Here is a 22,023-nt window from a genome sequence, read left to right as displayed (position 1 = left end):
TCGACACGACACGCAGCATCGTAGCTGCTAAGTTAACGCTCCCGGATGGGAAAAAAAAAAGTGCAATTTATTTGCAATTAAATCTTTTAGTAAATCGACAGCCCTAACACAAACATACTCTCTATAACACAAACATACTCTCTATAGCACAAATGAAATGCAATTTGGTATGTTCTTACACAACACTCTCTACAATATGCCGAAAGGTTGAATGATGCCAAAAATATACTGCCTACTGCCGCTTTAAGTACATTTAACTTATTATACTAATATATTTTTTTATTTAAGTTGAATACAGGATTGTTGCTCTTAATGGATTATTTGTGGTGTTATTACAAATTTAACTGAAGTAAATAATGTAAATACTTCTCTCACTCACCAGTGCTATATATCTATGTATGTCTCTTCTACTCTCTACTGTAGCTCTATAAACGCGCTACACACCACGCAGCGTTGCTCGGCGTGCACGCACGTATACTCAGTGTATAAATGTGTGTGTGAATGGGTGAATGCTGACATGTAGTGTAAAATGCTTTGAGTGGTTGGAAGACTAGAAAAGCGCTATATAAATGCAAGTCCATTTACCATTTACGAATATGCTGAAAGGTTATTATGGAATTTTTACCTAATGATGCCAAAAATATATATACTGCCTACTGCCACTTTAACTGATGTTGCGTTGTGTAAGTATTTTCCGTACTTATTTTAAACCCAACCATGACGTTTTTTCCTAAACCTAACTGAGTGGTTTTGTTGCCCCCTGCTGGTAGTACTGAAAACAGAGGCACGAGGAGGTGCAGAAGTCTAGTTATCTCTCTGACACACATTTGACAATTGTCACACTTGAATTACAATATGCTGAAAGGTTATTATGGAATTTGTACCCAATGATGCCAAAAATATATACTGCCTATTAAGTACATTTAACTCAAGTAAATTTTTTTTACTTGAGTTGAATACAGGATTGTTGCTCTTAATGGATTATTTGTGGTGTTATTGCACCAGTGTCTCACAAAGTCTAAACTAAACTAAATGTGCGGTGGAGACTTTTACTGGGAAAGTGGCTGCATGTCCTCGACACTACATGCAGCATCGTAGCTGCTAAGTTAACGCTCCCGGATGGGAAAAAAAAATGTGCAATTTATTTGCAATTAAATCTTTTAGTAAATCGACAGCCATAACACAAACATACTCTCTATAGTACAAATGAAATGTAATTTGGTATGTTCTTACATAATACTCTCTACAATATGCCGAAAGGTTGAATGATGCCAAAAATATAAGTACATTTAACTTATTATACTAATATATTTTTTATTTAAGTTGAATACAGGATTGTTGCTCTTAATGGATTATTTGTGGTGTTATTACAAATTTAACTGAAGTAAATAATGTAAATACTTCTCTCACTCACCAGTGCTATCTATCTATGTATGTCTCTTCTACTCTCTACTGTAGCTCTAGTTATAAACGCGCTCCACACCGCGCGGCGTCGCTCTGCGTGCTGCGCTACGTCACGTCACGTCACATCTCGTCGTCTCGCTGTGTATTATTGCTTCGAGAGCAGCAGCCACCAACGATGCCAAAAATATATACTGCTTACTGCCACTTTAACTGATGTTGCGTTGTTTCCGTAAGTATTTTCCGTACTTATTTTAAGCCCAACCATGGCATTTTTTCCTAAACCTAACTGAGTGGTTTTGTTGCCCCCTGGTGGTAGTACTGAAAACAGAGCCACGAGGAGGTGCAGAAGTCTAGTTATCTCTCTGAACACTTGAATTACAATATGCTGAAAGGTTATTATGGAATTTGTACCCAATGATGCCAAACATATATACTGCCTATTAAGTACATTTAACTTATTATACTAATAATTTGTTTTACTTGAGTTGAATACAGGATTGTCGCTCTTAATGGATTCTTTGTGGTGTTATTGCACCAGTGTCTCACAAAGCCTCTCACCAGTGCTATCTATCTATGTATGTCTCTTCTACTCTCTACTGTAGCTCTAGTTATAAACGCGCTCCACACCGCGCGGCGTCGCTCGGCGTGCACGCACGTATACTCAGTGTATGAATGTGTGTGTGAATGGGTGAATGCTGACATGTAGTGTAAAATGCTTTGAGTGGTTGGAAGACTAGAAAAGCGCTATATAAATGCAAGACAATTTACCATTTACGAATATGCTGAAAGGTTATTATGGAATTTTTACCTAATGATGCCAAAAATATATATACTGCCTACTGCCACTTTAACTGATGTTGCGTTGTTTCCGTAAGTATTTTCCGTACTTATTTTAAGCCCAACCATGACGTTTTTTCCTAAACCTAACTGAGTGGTTTTGTTGCCCCCTGCTGGTAGTACTGAAAACAGAGGCACGAGGAGGTGCAGAAGTCTAGTTATCTCTCTGAACACTTGAATTACAATATGCTGAAAGGTTATTATGGAATTTGTACCCAATGATGCCAAACATATATACTGCCTATTAAGTACATTTAACTTATTATACTAATACATTTTTTTACTTGAGTTGAATACAGGATTGTCGCTCTTAATGGATTCTTTGTGGTGTTATTGCACCAGTGTCTCACAAAGCCTCTCACCAGTGCTATCTATCTATGTATGTCTCTTCTACACACTCTCTACTGTAGCTCTAGTTATAAACGCGCTCCACACCGCGCGGCGTCGCTCGGCGTGCACGCACGTATACTCAGTGTATGAATGTGTGTGTGAATGGGTGAATGCTGACATGTAGTGTAAAATGCTTTGAGTGGTTGGAAGACTAGAAAAGCGCTATATAAATGCAAGTCCATTTACCATTTACGGATATGCTGAAAGGTTATTATGGAATTTTTACCTAATGATGCCAAAAATATATACCACTTTAACTGATGTTGCGTTGTTTCCGTAAGTATTTTCTGTACTTATTTAAAGCCCAACCATGACGTTTTTTCCTAAACCTAACTGAGTGGTTTTGTTGCCCCCTGCTGGTAGTACTGAAAACAGAGCCACGAGGAGATGCAGAAGTCTCTCTCTGAACACTTGAATTACAATATGCTGAAAGGTTATTATGGAATTTGTACCCAATGATGCCAAACATATATACAGCCTATTAAGTACATTTAACTTATTATACTAATAATTTGTTTTACTTGAGTTGAATACGGGATTGTCGCTCTTAATGGAATATGTGTGGTGTTATTGCACCAGCTCACAAAGCCTCTCACCAGTGCTATCTATCTATCTATGTATGTCTCTTCTACTCTCTACTGTAGCTCTAGTTATAAACGCGCTCCACACCGCGCGGCGTCGCTCTGCGCGCTGCGCTACGTCACGTCACGTCACGTTCTCGTCGTCTCGCTGTGTATTATTGCTCCGCGAGCAGCAGCCACCAGCCAGCAGCACCACCATGGGGAGTTGAAGGAGGGCTAGTCGACGGGTCGTTTTCAGCTAATGTTTAACACCAGAAACGCTTTCCATATGCTGCGTTTCGGAGCACACAGTTCGCGCCAGTATCCCCAATGCAGCGGATCAAGGGGATCGGGCTTTCAGAGACGGTAACCGGACACTTTAACGTGAAAACAACGGGAACGGTTAACGTTAACTCAAGCTAACAAGCTAGCCTAAAAACTAGCTAGCTGCAGCCAGCAGAGTGGAAAACGTGCCTCGCTTTCTTGTTTTGTTTGATGTCAGATCGCCTGATTTGTTGGTGTTAATCAGTAGGAAAGTTGGTGTTTCTTCTGTATGAGTTTACACATGAATACATTACTAAAGTAGGCTGGTTGTTGGGGTGTTTTTTAGCATGCAGGCCCTGTCTTGTGGTGGTTGTAGAGTTTGTTTCTGTTACCCATCCCCCCACACCGTCTTCTGCTTTGCAGGCCAAGATGAATGAGATTCCCACTTCAAAGCACTACTGGCATTGGTTTGGTGGCATTTTGCTACAAGGCTTAGCTTAGCTGTCTTAGCTTGTTAACATGTAGTTGGGTTATTTAGTAAATGATGTGTAGCTACATGAAGTGGGAGCTTTGTTTTGACAACTGGTAGCGGGTTAGCTTTTAAAGCTAGCTGTTAAACTAGACGACAAAAACCTTGCTGGTGAACTTCAGCTTGGATATTTAGACACAACATCAAAGTGTGTTTTTGGTGAGACTGGAATCTTAGTTGCTGGATGCAAAGTAGAATACTAACAATAAGTAACAACAATAACAGTTATTGTTGTTACTTATTGTTAGTTACTTTGCATCCAGCAACTAAGACACCAGTCTCACCAAAAACACTTTAATGTTGTAAATAGTAAAGTGTGTTTTTGGTGAGACTGGAGTCTCAATTGCTAGATGCAAAATAACTAACAAGTAATAACATTTATTGGTTAGCAAGCTTACATGAAAACTTCACATTCTTGCAATATTTTGTGATAAGAGTCTCCTCATTGTCAAGCACATTTGTTTGTATCTTGCTCTATTCTATTTGTATGTATCCTCATTTTGTTGCTGGTTAATAGTGCTATATATATATATATATGGACTGGAGTCTTAGTTGCTAGATGCAAAGTATCTGACTGTATTCATATTGGTTAGCAAGCTTACATGACACCTTAACATTCTTGCAATATTTTAAGTTTTTGTGATAAGAGTCTCCTCATTGTCAAGCACATTTGTTTATATCCTGCTCTATTCTATTTTTTATGTATGCTCATTTTGTTGCTGGTTAATAGTGCTATATATGTATGTGTATGTATGTACTGTATATGTGTGGTCTGACACAATGGAGGGGTTGAAAGAGATGAGTCAGACCGCTTCCATTAACTTATCTTAGTGATAATGTTTTATTTCCTTTGTTGTCAATGCTTCAACTAACTGCTTTTCTTGTTTCCATCGTAGGGTGAATTGTTTGCCAGCAAAATCGTTGCTAGAGGGGGAGATCTGACCTCTGCCTTGTGCAATCAGAGACATGAGTGTTGTCAGAGAATTACATGGGATTGGGTACAGGGGCGGCGGCGGTGGTGGGGTTGTGGCCTCTCTGAGCGTCCCTACCCACTTTACCGAGGATGCTCCGCGACCCCCGGTTCCTGGCGAGGAGGGATCTGATGTGGACCCCCCGGTTCAGTCAGCCAACACCCGTCCAAACACCCTTTCCCAAACCCTCGGCTATCCCCCGTCATCCTCGTCGTCTAAAATGGGGGATCCATCAAGCTACACACCCTCCTCGTCGTCTGCGACCCCGCGTCGCCCGGATCTGGACTTGGGGTATGAACCCGAGGGCTCGGCTTCACCAACTCCACCTTACCTGAAGTGGGCAGAGTCGCTTCACTCTCTCCTAGACGACCAGGAAGGCATCCAGCTGTTCCGAAACTTCCTGTACCAGGAAGGGTGTGCGGACCTTCTCGACTTCTGGTTTGCTTGCTCGGGGTTCAGGAAGACCAGCCAGGAGAAGAAGGCAAAGCTGGCCAAGGCCATCTACAGGAAGTACATTGTAGACGGCAGCGGGATTGTCTCCAGGCAGATTAAAGCACCTACCAAGAGCTTCATCAGAGACTGTGTGGGGAGGCCGCATCCAGACCCTGCCATGTTTGAACAGGTAATAAAAACACTGATTTAATGTTTGAAAATGTTCCTAATAAGAGCAATGCATGTTGGATTACACAGGCAAGTGGACATTGTTATAGATTTCTCACAGGCTGTTTTTTCATCCATCTCAGTTCTTTGAAATGCTCAAGTTCAACCAGGTTAAGGTATTGGCTAATGCAAAACAGCATTGCTGTGCAGGCTGGCAGGATACAGCAAGATCATGTATGACCGCTAAAAGGTATCACAATTGGCTTTGATGGCAACGCTGGCTGCAGACTGGTGCTGAGAACTTTATCTCTTTTTTTTCTTCACAGCTTTTCTCACTTCTCCCCAGTGCACAGTTGGGGGCCAAGTGTGTTTGGTCTATGTCTATGAAGCCATCTTAGTTGAGTTGTATGTCAATATTTACTTCATGATCTGATGAACTTGACAGCCACGTCTGTCTCCTTCATGACTGGTGTCGCGGGCCTTGAAAGAGGCCAGAAATTGTAGAGAGTATTGTGTAAGAACATACCAAATTGCATTTCATTTGTGCTACGGAGAGTATGTTTGTGTTAGGGCTGTCAATTAATTAAAAGATTTAATCGTGATTAAACACAAATGAATCCCAAATTTTGTTATCTGTTCAAAATGTACCTTCAAGGGAAATTTGTCAAGTATTTAATACTCTTATCAACATGGGAGTGTGAATAATATAATAAAGAATTAGTGGCGTTAAAAGGAATTTGCGTGATGCGTTATTATCACATTAGCTTTGACAGCCCTAGTAAGAACATGCCAGATTGCATTTCATTTGTAGTATAGAGAGTATGTTTGTGTATGTATTAATTTTCTACGAAAGATTATTCACAATGATGGGAATATTTACCATATTTGCATTCAGAATTGCTGCACAACAGTTGCAGGCTTGAAGCTTGTAATGGACCTGTCAGCAACATTCAGTACTGCTCCACTGGAGAGACTTTTGAAGAGATTACATCAAAAGGTTTCTGGGTTCCTGAATATGTTTTGTGGTCGTAAAGGGCTGTTACAGCCTTGCAGTAAATAGTATTTTAACTGTGACAAAGAAAGGATGCAGCTATGTTCCACACCTGTCACTGCCAAGCCACAGACTTATATGTTAAAGTGGGGGTAGGCAGGATATTTTTGGCATCATTGGGCAAAAATTCCATAATAACCTTTCAGCATATTGTATTTCAAGTGCTCTGAGAGAAAACTAGACTTCTGCACCTCCTCATGGCTCTGTTTTCAGGCTTTAAATCTAGCCCGTGACGGGAGACTTTGGCCAATCACGGGTCATTTCGGAGGGAGAGCGTTCCTATTGAGCGTTACTATTGGCTGTGCTCCGGCTGGTGGGCAGTGCTTGGTATTTCCTCAGCAGGTCTCAACATGGCTGTCGGGTCACAAACTTTCTCATTTTACATCTAAACAGTACACTACAAGATGTTTCTGAGGAAATAGGCATTACAGTAACAGGATATTAATTCATATTTGATCAGTGCTTCCTAGTTTGACCATTTGATCAGACTTTGCGAGTGATTGACAGCCGGCTCATAGACGGCAGCCTCCAGCTCGGCTCTGATTGGTTGTTTTCCACTGCTGCTTTAACTTGTGTTTTCCGGTTCTAGTAAGTAAACCACAACAAAAGACCAAATCAAGTTGCGGTGTAGTTTCAGGTTTTCTCTCACTCGCCCACTTGTGCCCTCTTTCGCCCCTTGATCTCTTTCATGCTTTCTGTATTCATCGCTGTTTACTGATATGATGATGTGGGTCTACTGAATGTGTTTTCAGAACCCACACATATGAGAGACTGCTATCACTGGTGTCCTCCACGGCTTATTTTGGACTTGCAGTTGTGACAAATTGCTGCTGTATGTCTTCTTCACTCCCACTGAAGAACTTCCACACCAACGTCATGTTGTGTTGCCAACGTAAAACCTTCATGTGGCGGCTGCACATGTGTATCTGACTGGTAAAAAAAACAGATATGAGCATATGAGACTGCTGAAAAACTGCCGGCTTCGATCAGCTGCTGATTGACAGTTCATCTCTAGCTGTTAGTTTAGGAAATGCTTGATTTATGCAGTGGAGTTTTCTATGAGCGGAGCACGTATTATTAACGCCAATATCGCAGTCGATCATGTTCATTTAATTGTGGGAAGTCAAAATCGTGATCGTGATTAATATTTGATTATTGTGCAGCCCTAACACTGATTGACATATTTGGGCATAACACAACTCTGTGTCAATCTGGATTAAGTGTGACTAGTTTGGTAGTCAGTTACATAAATGTGGGTTTACCGTGTGTCATTGTGTTGACCTGAAGCGGGTGTTAGTTTGCTATAAAACCCCTATAGTGATCATGGTAACCTGGGCATAGTAACATAGGCCCTACAATATGATATTATCACGATACTTAAGTCACAGTACGATCTTATTGCGATTTTAAACATTTTGCGATATGCTGAGTATTGCGATAAGACATATTGCGATTTATTACCTTTTTTCAACTGTTTGTCAACATCTGTTTTTATCTAATAGGATACAGTTTTCACTCCGTTCATCTCAGAGTTTTCATTCACATATCTTGAGGTCAAGGGAATCCCTTTGAAAATGGCCATGCCAGTTTTTCCTTGCCAAAATTTAGTTTGGAGCGTTATTTAGCGTTCTTCTGGTTGGTTCTGACATGGCTGGTACCAATGGATTCCCTAGGTTTTCTAGTTTCATATGATACAAGTATATTTGCTCTAGCTTTAAGACTGAGCCCGCTACAACTTCTGCAAGACAGAATAGCGGCCGGGCCCGCCGTCGGATTAAGAAGTTAATAGTTTATATAATAAAAGATCAATACTTGATGTCTGTGTATCGATACAATATTGCCACGCAAAATATCACAATACTATGCTGTATTAATTTTTCCCCCACCCCTAGTAACCTGTGTTTAGCATTTATTCTCAAAAAGCTAAGCAGGAGTTAGAACTAAATCATGAGTCGGGTCAAAACCTTCCAGACCATTAAATCTTTGCTTCAGTCTGAAAAGACTGTCATCGATTGATAGGTGGACTCAATTAAGTGATTTTAAACATTGTGTGAGTGAAAGGAAGATATCTTCTTTGGGTATCATTTAGTTTTGTACAAGCTCTGAGTCCAGATATGTGACCAGTGTGTTTGACTGTTCCAGGCCCAGACGGAGATCCAGGGCATGATGGAGGAGAACACCTACCCGTTGTTTCTGAAGTCGGATCTGTACCTGGAGTACACGCGGACCGGAGGAGAGAGCCCCAAGCCTAACCCCAGTGATCAGAGCCCTTCATCGGGGCCAGCCAAGCCTGTGCCTGGGTACTTACCCACACTCGCTGAGGATGAGGAGTGGAGGTGAGATGATGCAAAATTAATGTCAGGTATTGCACGGGATCCATGTGTGCCTGTCATCTGGAATAACTCAACAATATATTCCACTGACTTTTCCGAGTAGTTCATAACGTGTGAAATAATGATGTTTGACTAACGGATCTAATTTAATCTGATCTTAGGTGTGGAGGAGGAGTGAGGGAGGAGGATGAAGAGAAGGATGAGGATGAGTGTGAAGACACACCAGCTGGTAGGCTGACTCAAAGCCTGCTGATGCAGACAGCACCGCAGAGATCCTCGACCAACAGGAGGAGGCCGGACAGCAGGGAGTACAGGTGTGTGGGTTCATCAAGAAGACTGTGATGTCATAGAGTTTGTTTCCCATCACAATGTTTGATATTGAAATAATTTTTTTTACATCAGTATTGGATCATTTACATGGTCAATTATCTTTTCATTTTTAATACCACCATGTCTAGTGTACAGTTTACCCATTTTACTGTAATAGTGAATTTTGGCGCAAATGCAACGGTCTTAAAAACATTTTTTCCTCTACATTATATGTGTCTCTAGGTTCTTTAAATTGTGTTAAAATTACAAATATTATCTGAGTAATGATGAAAAATAATAAACCAAACCTGCTGAGTTAGAAGCAACCCAACACGAGAAGTTTTGAGACGTGTCCTGGTCATAGAAATTGTGTTTAATGTAATGGAAAAAAGAATTCGTCCTGGCTTCACGCTGACTGACCCCTTGCCTGCGTGTGCATGAATGTGTACATGTATGAACATTTGAATGTGAGCTCACTACATTCTACTCTGTCCACTCATCCTCAGGCCCTGGAGGGAGCCGGTAAACCCGTACTACGCTAACATGGGATACGCTCGTGCTCCAGCAACCAGTGCCAATGACAGTGAGCAGCAGAGCATGTCGAGCGATGCAGACACACTGTCACTGACCGACAGCAGTGTGTGAGTACACACCGATGAACCCAGAATTACAGCAAAATATATATGCATGACACCACTGGTTTTCAGACTGAAGTAGCTGCCCTGATCTTAATTTAATTGAATTGTTGTTTATCTGTGTGTGCAGCGATGGTATTCCTCCATACAGATATCGGAAGCAGCATCGTAAAGAGATGCATGAAAGTGCCAAAGCCAATGGACGTGTGCCCCTACCTCATATACCTGTGAGTTATACAGACAGCATTCATATCACCTACCTACACACACACCGATCAGCCATAACATTAAGACCACTGAGAGGTGAAGGGAATAACATTGATTATCTCGTTACAATGGTATCTGGCAGTTTGACAGCAAGTGAACATTTTGAAGTTTGAACTTTGTGTTGGAAGCAGAAAAAATGAGCAAGCGTAAGGATGTGAGTGACTTTGACAAGGGCCAAATTGTGATGGCTAGACGACTGGGTCAGAGCATCTCCAAAACTGCAGCTCTTGTGGGATGTTCCCGGTCTTCAGTGGTCAGGACCTACCGAAAGTGGTCCTAGGAAGGAAAACCAGTGAACTGGCGACACGGTCAGACCCAAGGCTCATTGATGCACGTGGGGAGCGAAGGCTGGCCCGTGTTGTCCGATCCAATAGAAGAGCTACTGTAGCACAAATTGCTGAAAAAGTTCATGCTGGTTCCGTTAGAAAGGTGTCAGAACACACAGTGCATCGCAGTTTGTTGTGTATGGGGCTGCGTAGCCGCAGACCGGTCAGGGTGCCCATGCTGTCATAATGTTATGGCTGATCGGTGTATACACTTATTCATATGTATGCATGTAGCATAACAGTAACATGATCCCTGGTGACCTAATTCAAATATCAGTGAGAATTTGTTTTATTACTGTAGCAGACAACAAATAGCTGAGAGTGGGTTGCCTTGTCACAACATTTTGTGTTATATTGATTCATGCTTGATTCTTTATTGCAACTAGTACATCTTTAGTAGAGCCATTTAATGGTTATTACCGTTTTTCCTGCCTAAATTTGTTAATAATTTAAACGTTAATTTACTAAAATGGCATTTAATTAAATAATTATTTAAATAATTTTAGCTGCAGATGTGCGTAGGAATTTGTGACATGTAATATTTGTGTTTGTGTCCATATACAGCGCACGTACCGCATGCCAAAGGACATCCACGTAGAGCCCGAGAGGTTTGCAGCGGAGCTCATCAGCAGGCTGGAGACGGTTCTCCGAGAGAGAGAGGCTCAGGAAAGACTCGAAGAGAGGCTGAAGAGAGTACGACTGGTGAGTGTATTACTGTGTGTGTGTGTGTGTGTGTGTGCGATTCGGACACTGTGAGTTGAGCTGTAATTTATCCCAGTTATTCACACAGTGTTGATTCCGGAGAGCCGGAAGATAGCGTTTTCAGGTTGTCCGTCGGTCTGTAGGTTTGTCTGTTCCTGATATCTCAGGAACGTACGGACGAAATTTCTTAAAATTTGTGAAAACGTCCATTTGGACTCAAGGGTGAACTGATTAGAATTTGATGGTCAAAGGTCACTGTGACCTCACAAAACACATGTTTGGCCATAACTCAAGAATTCATATGATATTTATGACAATTTCAGACAACAGGATAAAATGATGAAGTGATTATATTTTGAACACACAAATTGATGTAAACTGCAACTGGACTGGTTGTTGGAGGCACACAACCACGAGGCGGTAAATCAATGAGTTTATTTTACAGCGGTGACAACAAGGGTACACCACGGGAGCAATATGACTGCAGTTGGAAAAGGAGGGAAATTAAAGTAGGACGTAGGTCGTGGGTGTGTTTTACGTTAATCGGAGTAACGTTATGCTGCATGTAAACTGGAATATTAGTGGAATATTCATTTTCATTAGCCATGTTAATGGCTTAGTAGGAATATTGTCTTTTTCAGAACGAGCGCAAAAAAACAGAATATGTTGTGCATGTAAAAGTAGTCAATGTGATTTTTATCTAGCACTAAAGTAAACAAAACCTTTATGTACATTTTTTTTAAATGGTTTGTACTAGATTTGCCTATTTTCTGTCTCAACTCACTCGTCATCACCAACTCACATTTGCATACGGTGTCACCTTACAACACGCTGTATACACTGAGAACACAAAGCTAAATGGGCTTATGGATCCACCAGTGTTAAATGCATAATTTGCATATAGCTTAATAATGAATTCTTTCAAAATAACCACAATTATATGCTGCCTTTTTATTGTTTTTCCTCCCTGGGGAAAAAAACTGTTGAAATAACATTTATTAGTTAAAATTACTTAGTGTTCAGCCAGATTTAACCAAAGGCTAGTAAATGGTCACAGTAATGTTTATTGAAGTCTCTATTTTTAATAAGAAATTACCAAATTATTTTTGCATTATGTGTCTGAAATGTTCCTGCACATATTAGTTTGGTAAGGCCATTCATTAATTTTTTTCCTCAGTCCATGTCTTTGTGTGTACATACTGATTTATACAACGTGAATGTCCAGTTAGAGGTCAAATATTTTCCTCCTTCTCCCAACAGGAAGAAGAGGGTGACGATGCTGACATCTCCGTGACAACCTCCATGTCTTCTCATAGCATACCACTCCCCCTCCCCTCGACGTTTCCACCTCTCTATGGCGCCCGTTATTCAGAGACCACTGCTAACACGGCAACAGTCGCCACTTACGGCGGCCTGGTTGCCATGGAGGATTCCCTCGACGACGACCCGGAATCTATTTTGGATGAGCATGTGCAGCGCGTGATGAAAACGCCGGGCTGCCAGTCGCCAGGGGCAACCAACAGCACCTTAGGAGGAGGGGGTCGACACACTCCACCCAAATCATCGCGGTCACCTGACGGGGGGATCGGCCCGCCTCACTGCCCCCCACACCGAGGGGGAGGTCACAGTCTGCCTCCTGCTGGGGTCAAAGGTAAGAAGACAACATCCACTCGTTATTTTCTGTGTAAACCAACCCGGCAACCCTCGGTGCTGGTGAACATATCGCTGCTCCCCGAAGTGATGCTGAAGAAAATCTTTTTTTAAGACTTGATCCGATGATCACATCCTGACTGTTGTATTTTTCTTGTGTGAACAAATCCCATGAAAAGACTAGAGATGCACCAATTGCAATTTTCTTGGCCAATTCTGTTTTTATGCCTCTGCGACAGCCGTGGCCTGAGGCATTATGTTTTGGGGGTTTCAGTCCGTACGTACATCTGTCTCATCCTCATGAACACTCGCTTTTTAGAACTAAAGTCACTAAAAGGGTCTGAAAAGTCGAGAAAGTCGCCAACACTGTGAGTGTGTGGATGTGAGAATTGTCAGTTACTGTCTGTGCCACCGGCTGCGTGTTGTGAACCATCGTGCGCCGCATGCGTGTAAATTTGACCGACACAGCATTGGCTATATCTAAGACCGATTGGCTGGTCACTGGTCATGGACGATGGCACTTATTCCCAAGCACATTGGTTCCTACTGCAGATATAAATCTTTAAAAAAACGGTCACAGATATATAATTAAATTTTTTTTTTAAAAGGCTCAGTAATTCCCTAAAACAGCTGTAGTAGTTTTTGACAAACGTTACTCAAACAAGAAGAAAACGGTGCTTGTTGGGGACTATTTTCAGCGGCGGATGAATACACTTTTAGCGCTCTAGTGAATGTTTACAACAGCAGGACAGACTTGTTCGGATCAATTCATTGCTGGTTTTGGTCTTTTCATGGGATTTGTTAATTGTGAGAAAAGTATAGAATATTATTACACGGCTTTGTTGAATACTCTATTCTGATTGGTCAATCACGGCGTTCTACGGTCTGTTATTTCTTTATAGCAGACCGTTGCTATGTATAACAGACCGTTGCTATGGGCGCAGCTCTGATGTTGGACTCTGGCGCACCGTTTTTGTGTCAAATTATTGATTTCTTAACTAAGTGGGTGTGTAATAAGCGGGATATTATTACAGTGCTGCATCACCTTGTCAGGGTTTATTTCACAACAATGACCGGCTTGCTGTACATTATTCCTTACTTAGCAGCCTTGTACTTAAAAAGAAGAGAAGAAGACCTCGACTAGCCACAGTCCTGGCTTTACAAAGATAATATTTAAACCATTTCCTGGTGAGCCATAGCTGGAGAGATTGGTGCTTCAAATGCAGTCGTGTGTTTTGGCGTGCGACGTATTGACGAGAGGCTGGTATGTCACCAGTAAGTTTGACTGTGATGTCTGTCTCAGGTATGCATCACCACAAGCAGCCGTATCACCACCGAGGAAGAGAAGGGCAGGAGGAGGCGGGCTCTAGGTCTCAGGCTAACCCCATGTGGAACGGAGACCCGGCGAGAAGTCGTAACTACGCCGACGGGGCTGGAGCCAGCACGCTCGAGGGCATGGGCTACAGGTAGGCTAGTGTGGTTGAATGTGTGGGACATTTACAAGGTGTACAGCAAACTGCATGTGCTGTTTTTATTCAGATGGCCTCAACTGTTTGTGTTACCTGTTGGTTCTGCAGTAGTAAAGGCAGCACGCTATCACGGCGAGGTTGTAAGAAGACACCGGAGACGTCAGGCAAAGGGGAGGAGAGTGGGCGTGGCGTGGAAGGCCAGGTACCAATGGAGGATCTGGAGAGAAACCAGAAGATCCTGCAGTGGATGATGGAAGGAGACAGACAAAGGAAGACCTCGCATGTGTGAGTATTATGTAATATTACGGGTACATGATTCATATAAAAATGATTATTTAATACTTAAAGATATTTTTAGAAATACATTGAATTATGTTTGTTAATTTATTTAAAATATTTTATTGAAGTCGTAATGATTTACGAGTTCACACTGACGTGTCAAGCTTAATGAGTAAGATATTCAAGCAGCTTGTGTCAGGCTAAAAGTTGATGTAAACATGCAGGACAATAGAGGCTTCACTACATCCGTAAACCATGACATGTATGTCAAATTAAATGATGTAACATAAAATTAACATCAACAGATTAACATCAATTAAACCTATAACAACCCTTTTTTGTGGCGTGTGGGAGCAACAGCAACGAGCCGTAAACCACCTTTTTAAGTTGATAGAGCAAACTCTCAGGCAAACTGTTGCATATTTACACATCCAGCAGACATGGAAGCAACATTAGCATTCATTTGGAGTCGTATTTGTTTCCATCTGATGAACATAAGTCAAATATTTACTCTCCTTTTAGCTCTGTTTTTGGCATAGAAATAGAATAGGACTAGAACGGACATACCCATTCAAATCAATGTAGCAGGATTGTCAGAGCAGAAGCTATTTTTATGTGTACCGTTGCCAATACGATTTTTTAAATATTTTAGCACTATCATATCAGCTACTTTCCCCTCAGAATATAGGATTGAGGGGATTTATATTCATCCAGCTGCATAACGAATTTTTCCAGATTCTTTTGTTCTTTGGCTGTTTGTAGAGCTGTAAATCGGCATCACTCTCATTGGAGCAACACTCTCTTTTGGATATTTTGAGTCCTTTGACATTCATCCTGTCTCCGTCTCTGTTGTTTTTCCAGCGGCAGCACCAGTGGCTCGAGGAGGACGGGACCCAGCAGCGAATCGCCACGTCCGACTTCAGTGGAGCGACCTGGAGTCGTACACCCCTGGGTCTCTGCCCAGCTACGCAACAACCCCTCGTCAGTGTCCCCCGCCATCCCCGGCTCATCGTCCACCCAGGTCCAGCCCTCGCACCCTTTCATCCAGGACCCAGCTATGCCCCCCAACCCGGCTCCCAACCCCCTCACCCAGCTGGAGGAGGCTAGGAGGAGGCTGGAGGAGGAGAGGAGGAGGAACGCACTACAGCAGGCCAAGCAGAGGTAGGTGTTGAGTCATTTCTAGATTTGTATTACCCAAAATATCACATATTTGCCTCAGAGGGCGTTAACTTGTGTCTGTGTTTAGATGTATTCTTGAGTGTTTTGACACGGATCTCGTCCTCTCTCAGGCATAAGTCTGGTAAGCGCCAATTGTGTGAGAACATGACGGTCGCCTACTACTTCTGTGGAGAGCCAATCCCATACCGAACATCAGTCAAAGGCCGTGTGGTGACTTTGGGCCAGTTCAAGGAGCTGCTTACCAAAAAGGGCCATTACAGGTGAGAACATGCACATATTTTAATATTTATAGAACTTATAGAACAGCTAGAACAGTCATTACATCACTTAAGTGTAATGCAGCCTTTAAAACCAGGAAAAGACGACTTTATGCGATATTACGATATCCCAAATCTAAGATGATATCTAGTCTCATACCATGATATCGATATGTTGCCCAGCCCTAATGGTTTGGGTCAGAATGTCACTTTTTAAAGGAACAAATTTGTCATCATTTGAATGAAATAATTGTGCATTATCTGTTTTCTTTGGTGTGCAGGTTCTACTTTAAGAAAGTGAGCGACGAGTTTGACTGCGGCGTAGTGTTCGAGGAGGTTCGTGACGATGACGCCATCTTGCCCATCTTCGAGGAGAAGATCATCGGGAAGGTGGAGAAGGTTGACTGAAATTTGGGAACAGGAAGATGACACAGAATTGGGGAAAAAATTAAAAAAGGAGATAGGAAGAGAAACATTGGGGGTTGGATAGCAATTCAGCTGTGAGAAAAAACGAGCGAAAGAAAGTAGAAAGAGGGAAGAAGCGATGTGTGACAGAGGGGGGGCGATCGCGCTGCATGGTAGAAGCTCGAGTATTAAGGAGGCGGTTATTTTTACGGACTATCTGGATGTCGGCGTCACGCCTGGATCAAACCCACATAAAGCGAAGAAGCTTGGCCATAAGGAAATGGAGGAAAGGAACATAAATTATTTCACCTGTCTTGTCTCCACTGTGGATATTTTTCGAGGAGCGCTGTTAAAATCTGATGTCTGACCAGTCTTCCACTTCCACTACGATGGATGGAAAAAGGGTGAGGGGGGACTGCTGGAAGGAGAGAGGATTAAAGTAGTCTTCCACTTCTGCTCTGGAGGAGTCTGTCCTCCGCAGACCATTACGATGCTGCTACATTACCACGGAAACTCTTCAATCGGTGCTTCGGGACAGTAAAGAAAGCAGTTTTTTGTTCCATTCGGGAGTCTCGCTGCCTTTTGCTGTCTCTGTTCCTCATCAGCTGGTGACAAGGGGGAGAGGACGGAGGATATTTGGGGGGAGTGGAACTTTAGCCTGCTTCTCCTCTCGTTGACTTCATAGCCTCAAAAAACACAAACTTTCTCACCCTTGATTCCTAGATGTCATGTAGTGATCTCTCACATCAACATGTTCAGACAACAGTTCTCTACATAACTTGTTTACCAAAGCTACATATTTTTGATAAAGACAAGTATCCTAGCTACTTGTTTCATTTTATTTGAATTGTGTATGTACAAGGCAGGTACTATTACTTATTAATGCAGCCTAATTTCGTTATATCTCAACTTAATGTTGTTTTATTGTGTATGTTTTGAAGCTAGTTCATTAGTCATTTCAGGGCAGCCATTATGTTTGTTTTTCCCCTTCTATAACACATCCCTGCACCTCACTTCTGTACTGTTTACCTGTGAGTGTGCACTTCTGTTCTCCTGCGCAATGCATTTTAATTGTAGGCTCTTTTTTTTTTTTTTTTTTATACCCTCAACAATTCTCATGAAAAAGAGCAGTGCACACTAACGGTGTGCCATCTTTGACCACAGCATCTATTGTTTTTTTAACAGGTCACACTGTCACCTCATATACGTCATGTGTTTTTCTGTAACGTAACTCAGTCTCGGTGCCTGCCTGCCTGGCCAGTGCCATTACTGTCTAGAATGCTTATTCTGAAGCGTGTTGGCGAGTGTGAAAGCCTGTGTCATGTTGTACGCCTGAACTCAGCCAAAGAGCATATTGTGCGTCCCGTATGCCTACATGCGTGTGTCTGTCTGTGCAGTCCAAGTCCACAAGCATCCAATGTGGGTTTTTTTCATCATGAGCAGAAGGGAATCTTCTTCCTAAACTTCAGACTTTGTAGCTCAACACTGAGTCTAAAATCTGCAGCTTATCTTAGAATAGTTTGACATTGTGGGAATTATTTCCTTTCTTGCAGAGTTAGGTGAGAAAATTGATACCACTCTCATGTCTGAAAACAGGGGGAAACAGCTAGCCTGGCTTTTGTACAGATTAAACAAACCAGAGCTGCAACTACTGATTATTATTATCTATTAATCTGCCAATTATTGTCTCGATTAACTGATTGGTCTATCAAATGTCTTCCATCACAGATCACAGTTGTGTGACCAACATTTAAAAATGTATAGATATTCTGTTTACTATCAAATAGGACAAAAAAAATCGACACGATTTAGAAACTGGAGAATGTGAAAAATGATTTTATTAATCAAACAAACTTGTTTCTAGTCACTTTTCTCAATTGTCAATTGTTTAATCAATTAAGTCTCAGCTGTATTGCAAACTAACTATAACGTGTTATCTAATGGAGCCTTAAAGGAGCTGCTAGGTGAGTTTTGTTCCCTTTAGACGGAGCCAGGCTAGCTGTCGCTAGAGCTGCAAGTTGTCAACTATTAAATTAATCGCCAACTGTTTTGATAATTTAGTAATGTTATTAAGAAAAAGTCAAAATTCTCTGATTCCAGCTTCTTGAATGTGAATATTTTCTGTTTTCTTTACTCCTCTATGACAGTAAAGTGAATATCTTTGAGTTGTGGACAAAACGACATTTGAGGACGTCATCTTGGATCAACATTTTTCACCATTCTTTGACATTTTATAGACCAAACAACTAATCGATTAATCAAGAAAGTAATTGACAGATTAATCGACAATGAAAATAATTGTTGGTTGCAGCCCAAGCCCTTTGTTTCCAGTCTTTATGCTAAGCTAAGCAAAAGAGCTGTAGCTTCATATTTAAGGCACGAACATGAGAATGGTATCAGTCTAACTTTCAGCAAGAATTAAATAAGAAATGTGCGTATTTTCCTAAATGTCAAACTATTCCTTCAAACCTCAACATCATAAAGCACCGTGCAGACAGCGCACTGAATCACACACCAGCTATGTAAGCTGAATGTAATTTGACTTTTTTTAAACTTTTAACCCGCTATGTCCTCAAAGGAAGTCCCTTCATCGGTCCTGTCGTCGCGTCTCGTCTTCAGTATTGATCTCAAGCTGTCGGCCTGACTCAGTGTTTTGTGTTATCTATGCTGGTAGTTCATTGAATGTGTTCATGAAACAAAGAGGTCCTACCGTACGTCTTGCAGGAATGTCAAATACAATTTGTCCTGGGTTTCTGCCCAGTAAGGGAAAACATAGGATCAGAAAACATATTTGTCCTCACTTCAACCCATTATGCCTTCAATATGAAATTTTAAAATTTAGATATGTATTTGTTTATAAAAAAAAAATGTAATTTTAATAATCACCAAGCATGTTCTTTATAAGGAATGTTTTCCTGATGAGTTGAATTATCTATTTTTGTTTTAATGTTTATGTGCAAACTGCTATGGCCCTCTGATATATTTTATCTGTTTTGTTAGAAAGAACGCCCAGGGACGGTTGAATGACAACATTTGTGAAGAGTTGTTTCTTGTGATTATGATTCGATGGACAAAACAAAACAACTGCGTCTGTTGTGTCGTCAGTTTGTGTGAAACACAGTGCCTTTATCATGTTATCTTTCGAAATATCTTTATTGAACCAATCCGTGCTTTTAATGTTCAAAGTTTTTATTTCCAGTCAGTCCCGTTGTATTTTTTAGCTGCAGTCATGCTTGCTCACTTCTGTTCTGATAGATCCTCTGCTGTAAATATGTACATTATCATTTCATACGTGTCTTCAGACCCGCACCACATGTCCACGGTGTTTCTGTTTTTCAAAGGTAAACGCCAAGATGTCACTGTGCTGGTTCCACTTGTACATTTCTTTTAAAAAGGTACTTCATAATAAAGATGTTGAATAAATCTTTCCTCTTCTTTTATTGTTCTGTGTTTACTTCATTTTTTTCCTTATTCACACACTGTTCTTACACGGAACACCGCACATGCCTTTTAACCGTCTATTTTTGACATAAATTAAGACTGAGCCTCCTGGTGTTATAACAGCAAATATTTTACTTTTCATAGCAGGAAAAGCACAGGTGTTACTAATAACTTTAACAACGGCTGTGGGGCTATTTAAGTTTGCCAGTGAATCAGCATGAAACTGAAGCAGCTAAATGAAATTCAGCCATCATTCATTCTATTAATACCGGTGCTTTTCCTACTGTGACAAGTTAAAATGTCTCGGTGAAAAGAACCTATTTCTTCATTGTGTTGTTGAAGGAGCAAGTATTTTCCATAAAATCTATAAATACTCGTACTAAAGTATTTCTATTTTGTGCTACATTCTACTTTACTTCACTACAGTTCAGGAATAAATGTCAATGAATGTTTATTACTCGACTACATTAAATTGACAGCTATACTTTATCTATAGCTATTACTTTGCAGATGAAGATTTCCTGTAACAAACTTATGATAAATTTATAACATTTTATTTATTTTTGTGACCCACTCAAATATATATATATATAAAGTAGTTAAAATTGTAATGTAAGTAATTGATTAGTGTTTCTTTGTCCTTTACCGTAACAATTAAAGATGCCAAAGTTAAAAGGACTCATGATTTTGACAAAACAATCCAAACTCAATGATCACCTTCTAGCTTTTTCTGGAGCTTTTAGCCAAATCACAGTCTTCATGGATGGATGGAGTTTACTCATTTGTCATGGAGATAGATGTTGTTTAAGAGTAATTAGGTCAAAGTGCAACTGTGTAGGTTTAAGAAAATATGTAACCTTTCATTTCTGCTACTTTTATAGTAATTACAAGTTGGAATATTTATTAATATTTGGTGTAAATGGATATTGTAATAGTGTAATTACTCAACTATTACAAAGTAATTGCTGAAATGAATTGTAAGATGATTATATAGCCCAAAGTATAAGGTTAAGACAGTTTTACCACTTATTGTGAACAGGCAGTAGTGGAAGAAGTATTCAAATCACATACTAAAGTAAAAGTAGCAATACCACAATATAGAAATACTTCATTAAGTCTCAAGTTCCTTATTATCATATGCACAATATTCACATACAGTGAAGCAGTCGTTTGAAATAAAAATCTTGGATCTCAGGCACCCTTCAACAAGGCTCATTAAAAAAAAAGGGAAATCACACAAGTAAAAGTAAAATGAGAATCTAAGACAAAAAATAGTGCAAGTTAAAGTATAAATAAAATAATAAAATATATAACAAAGTAATATACATTTTTGGTAGACAGTATTGCTAATGAATAAACTATATAACAGGAATGTAGTAAATGTATATGCATAATAAGAAGTATATATATTCATGTTTTATTTGTTTATTTATTTATTTATTTTTACTTAAAACAGTAAGTAAAATATATAGAGGTAAAAGTAAAGGCCCTGCATTCAAATTTTACTCGAGTAAAAGTACAGAATTTTCAGCAACAAAATGTACTTAAAGTATCAAAGTAAAAGTATTCGTTATTCGTAAGTGTTGTATTATATTATTGGATCATTATTGATGAATCAATGTGTAAGCTGTACTTTAATGTTTCTAATTTTAAGTACTCCATAACATACTGTTGAGTATCTTAATCTATATTTAATTAAATAATCATATGCTTTTATAATCTTAATCTGAAAAGTAACTATAGCTTTAAAATAAATGTACTGCAGTGGAAGTATAAAGTATCTTAATGGGTATGCTCAAGTAAAGTAAAAGTACTTCAAATTTTAAGTAGGCTACCGTACTTGAGGAAATGTTGCTTTCCACCACGGTTTGCAGAAATAATATATATATATATATATATATTATTATAAAATATATATTTTATTATATAATATATATTATTATAATATATATATATATATATATATATATATATATATATATATACGTATATATATATATATATATATATAAAGTAGACACTGTTAAAGCTAACAAAGTTGTCTGTTCAAAACAATAAAATAATCTCTTTTTAATGCATCCATGGCATAGATAGATGATGATAATTCAGAAACTGCTCTTGAGCTCCACCTTGTGGATTTTAGTTGTTTCTCTGAAAATACGTAA

At 40.1% G+C, this 22,023-nt stretch overlaps 1 protein-coding gene across 1 annotated transcript; it reads left to right on the top strand.

Annotated features, from left to right (window-relative positions):
* Positions 1–3,351: 3,351 nt before the first annotated feature.
* LOC119484765 (axin-1-like) lies at positions 3,352–17,536 on the top strand. Its single transcript, XM_037763838.1, has 13 exons — positions 3,352–3,557; positions 4,881–5,577; positions 8,749–8,942; positions 9,101–9,253; positions 9,755–9,889; positions 10,014–10,110; positions 11,041–11,178; positions 12,439–12,829; positions 14,132–14,294; positions 14,406–14,582; positions 15,438–15,737; positions 15,866–16,015; positions 16,294–17,536. Exons 2-13 carry the CDS (start codon positions 4,951–4,953, stop codon positions 16,418–16,420), a joined length of 2,652 nt encoding a protein of 883 aa, XP_037619766.1. The 5' UTR covers positions 3,352–3,557; positions 4,881–4,950; the 3' UTR covers positions 16,421–17,536.
* Positions 17,537–22,023: the final 4,487 nt, after the last annotated feature.

The sequence above is a fragment of the Sebastes umbrosus genome, chromosome 3 (genome assembly GCF_015220745.1).
Source record: "Sebastes umbrosus isolate fSebUmb1 chromosome 3, fSebUmb1.pri, whole genome shotgun sequence".
NCBI lineage: Eukaryota > Metazoa > Chordata > Actinopteri > Perciformes > Sebastidae > Sebastes > Sebastes umbrosus.
The sequence above is the reverse complement of the archived record's forward strand: the minus strand, read 5'-3'. Positions and strand labels throughout refer to the sequence as shown.

Excerpts from the sequence above, each read along its gene's own strand:
- LOC119484765 (XM_037763838.1), top strand. The coding sequence starts at position 4,951 with ATGAGTGTTGTCAGAGAATTACATGGGATTGGGTACAGGGGCGGCGGC. Across the intron at positions 11,179-12,438 it reads GGCTGAAGAGAGTACGACTG|GAAGAAGAGGGTGACGATGC; the intron begins GTGAGTGTATTA and ends TTCTCCCAACAG. Across the intron at positions 12,830-14,131 it reads GCCTCCTGCTGGGGTCAAAG|GTATGCATCACCACAAGCAG; the intron begins GTAAGAAGACAA and ends TGTCTGTCTCAG.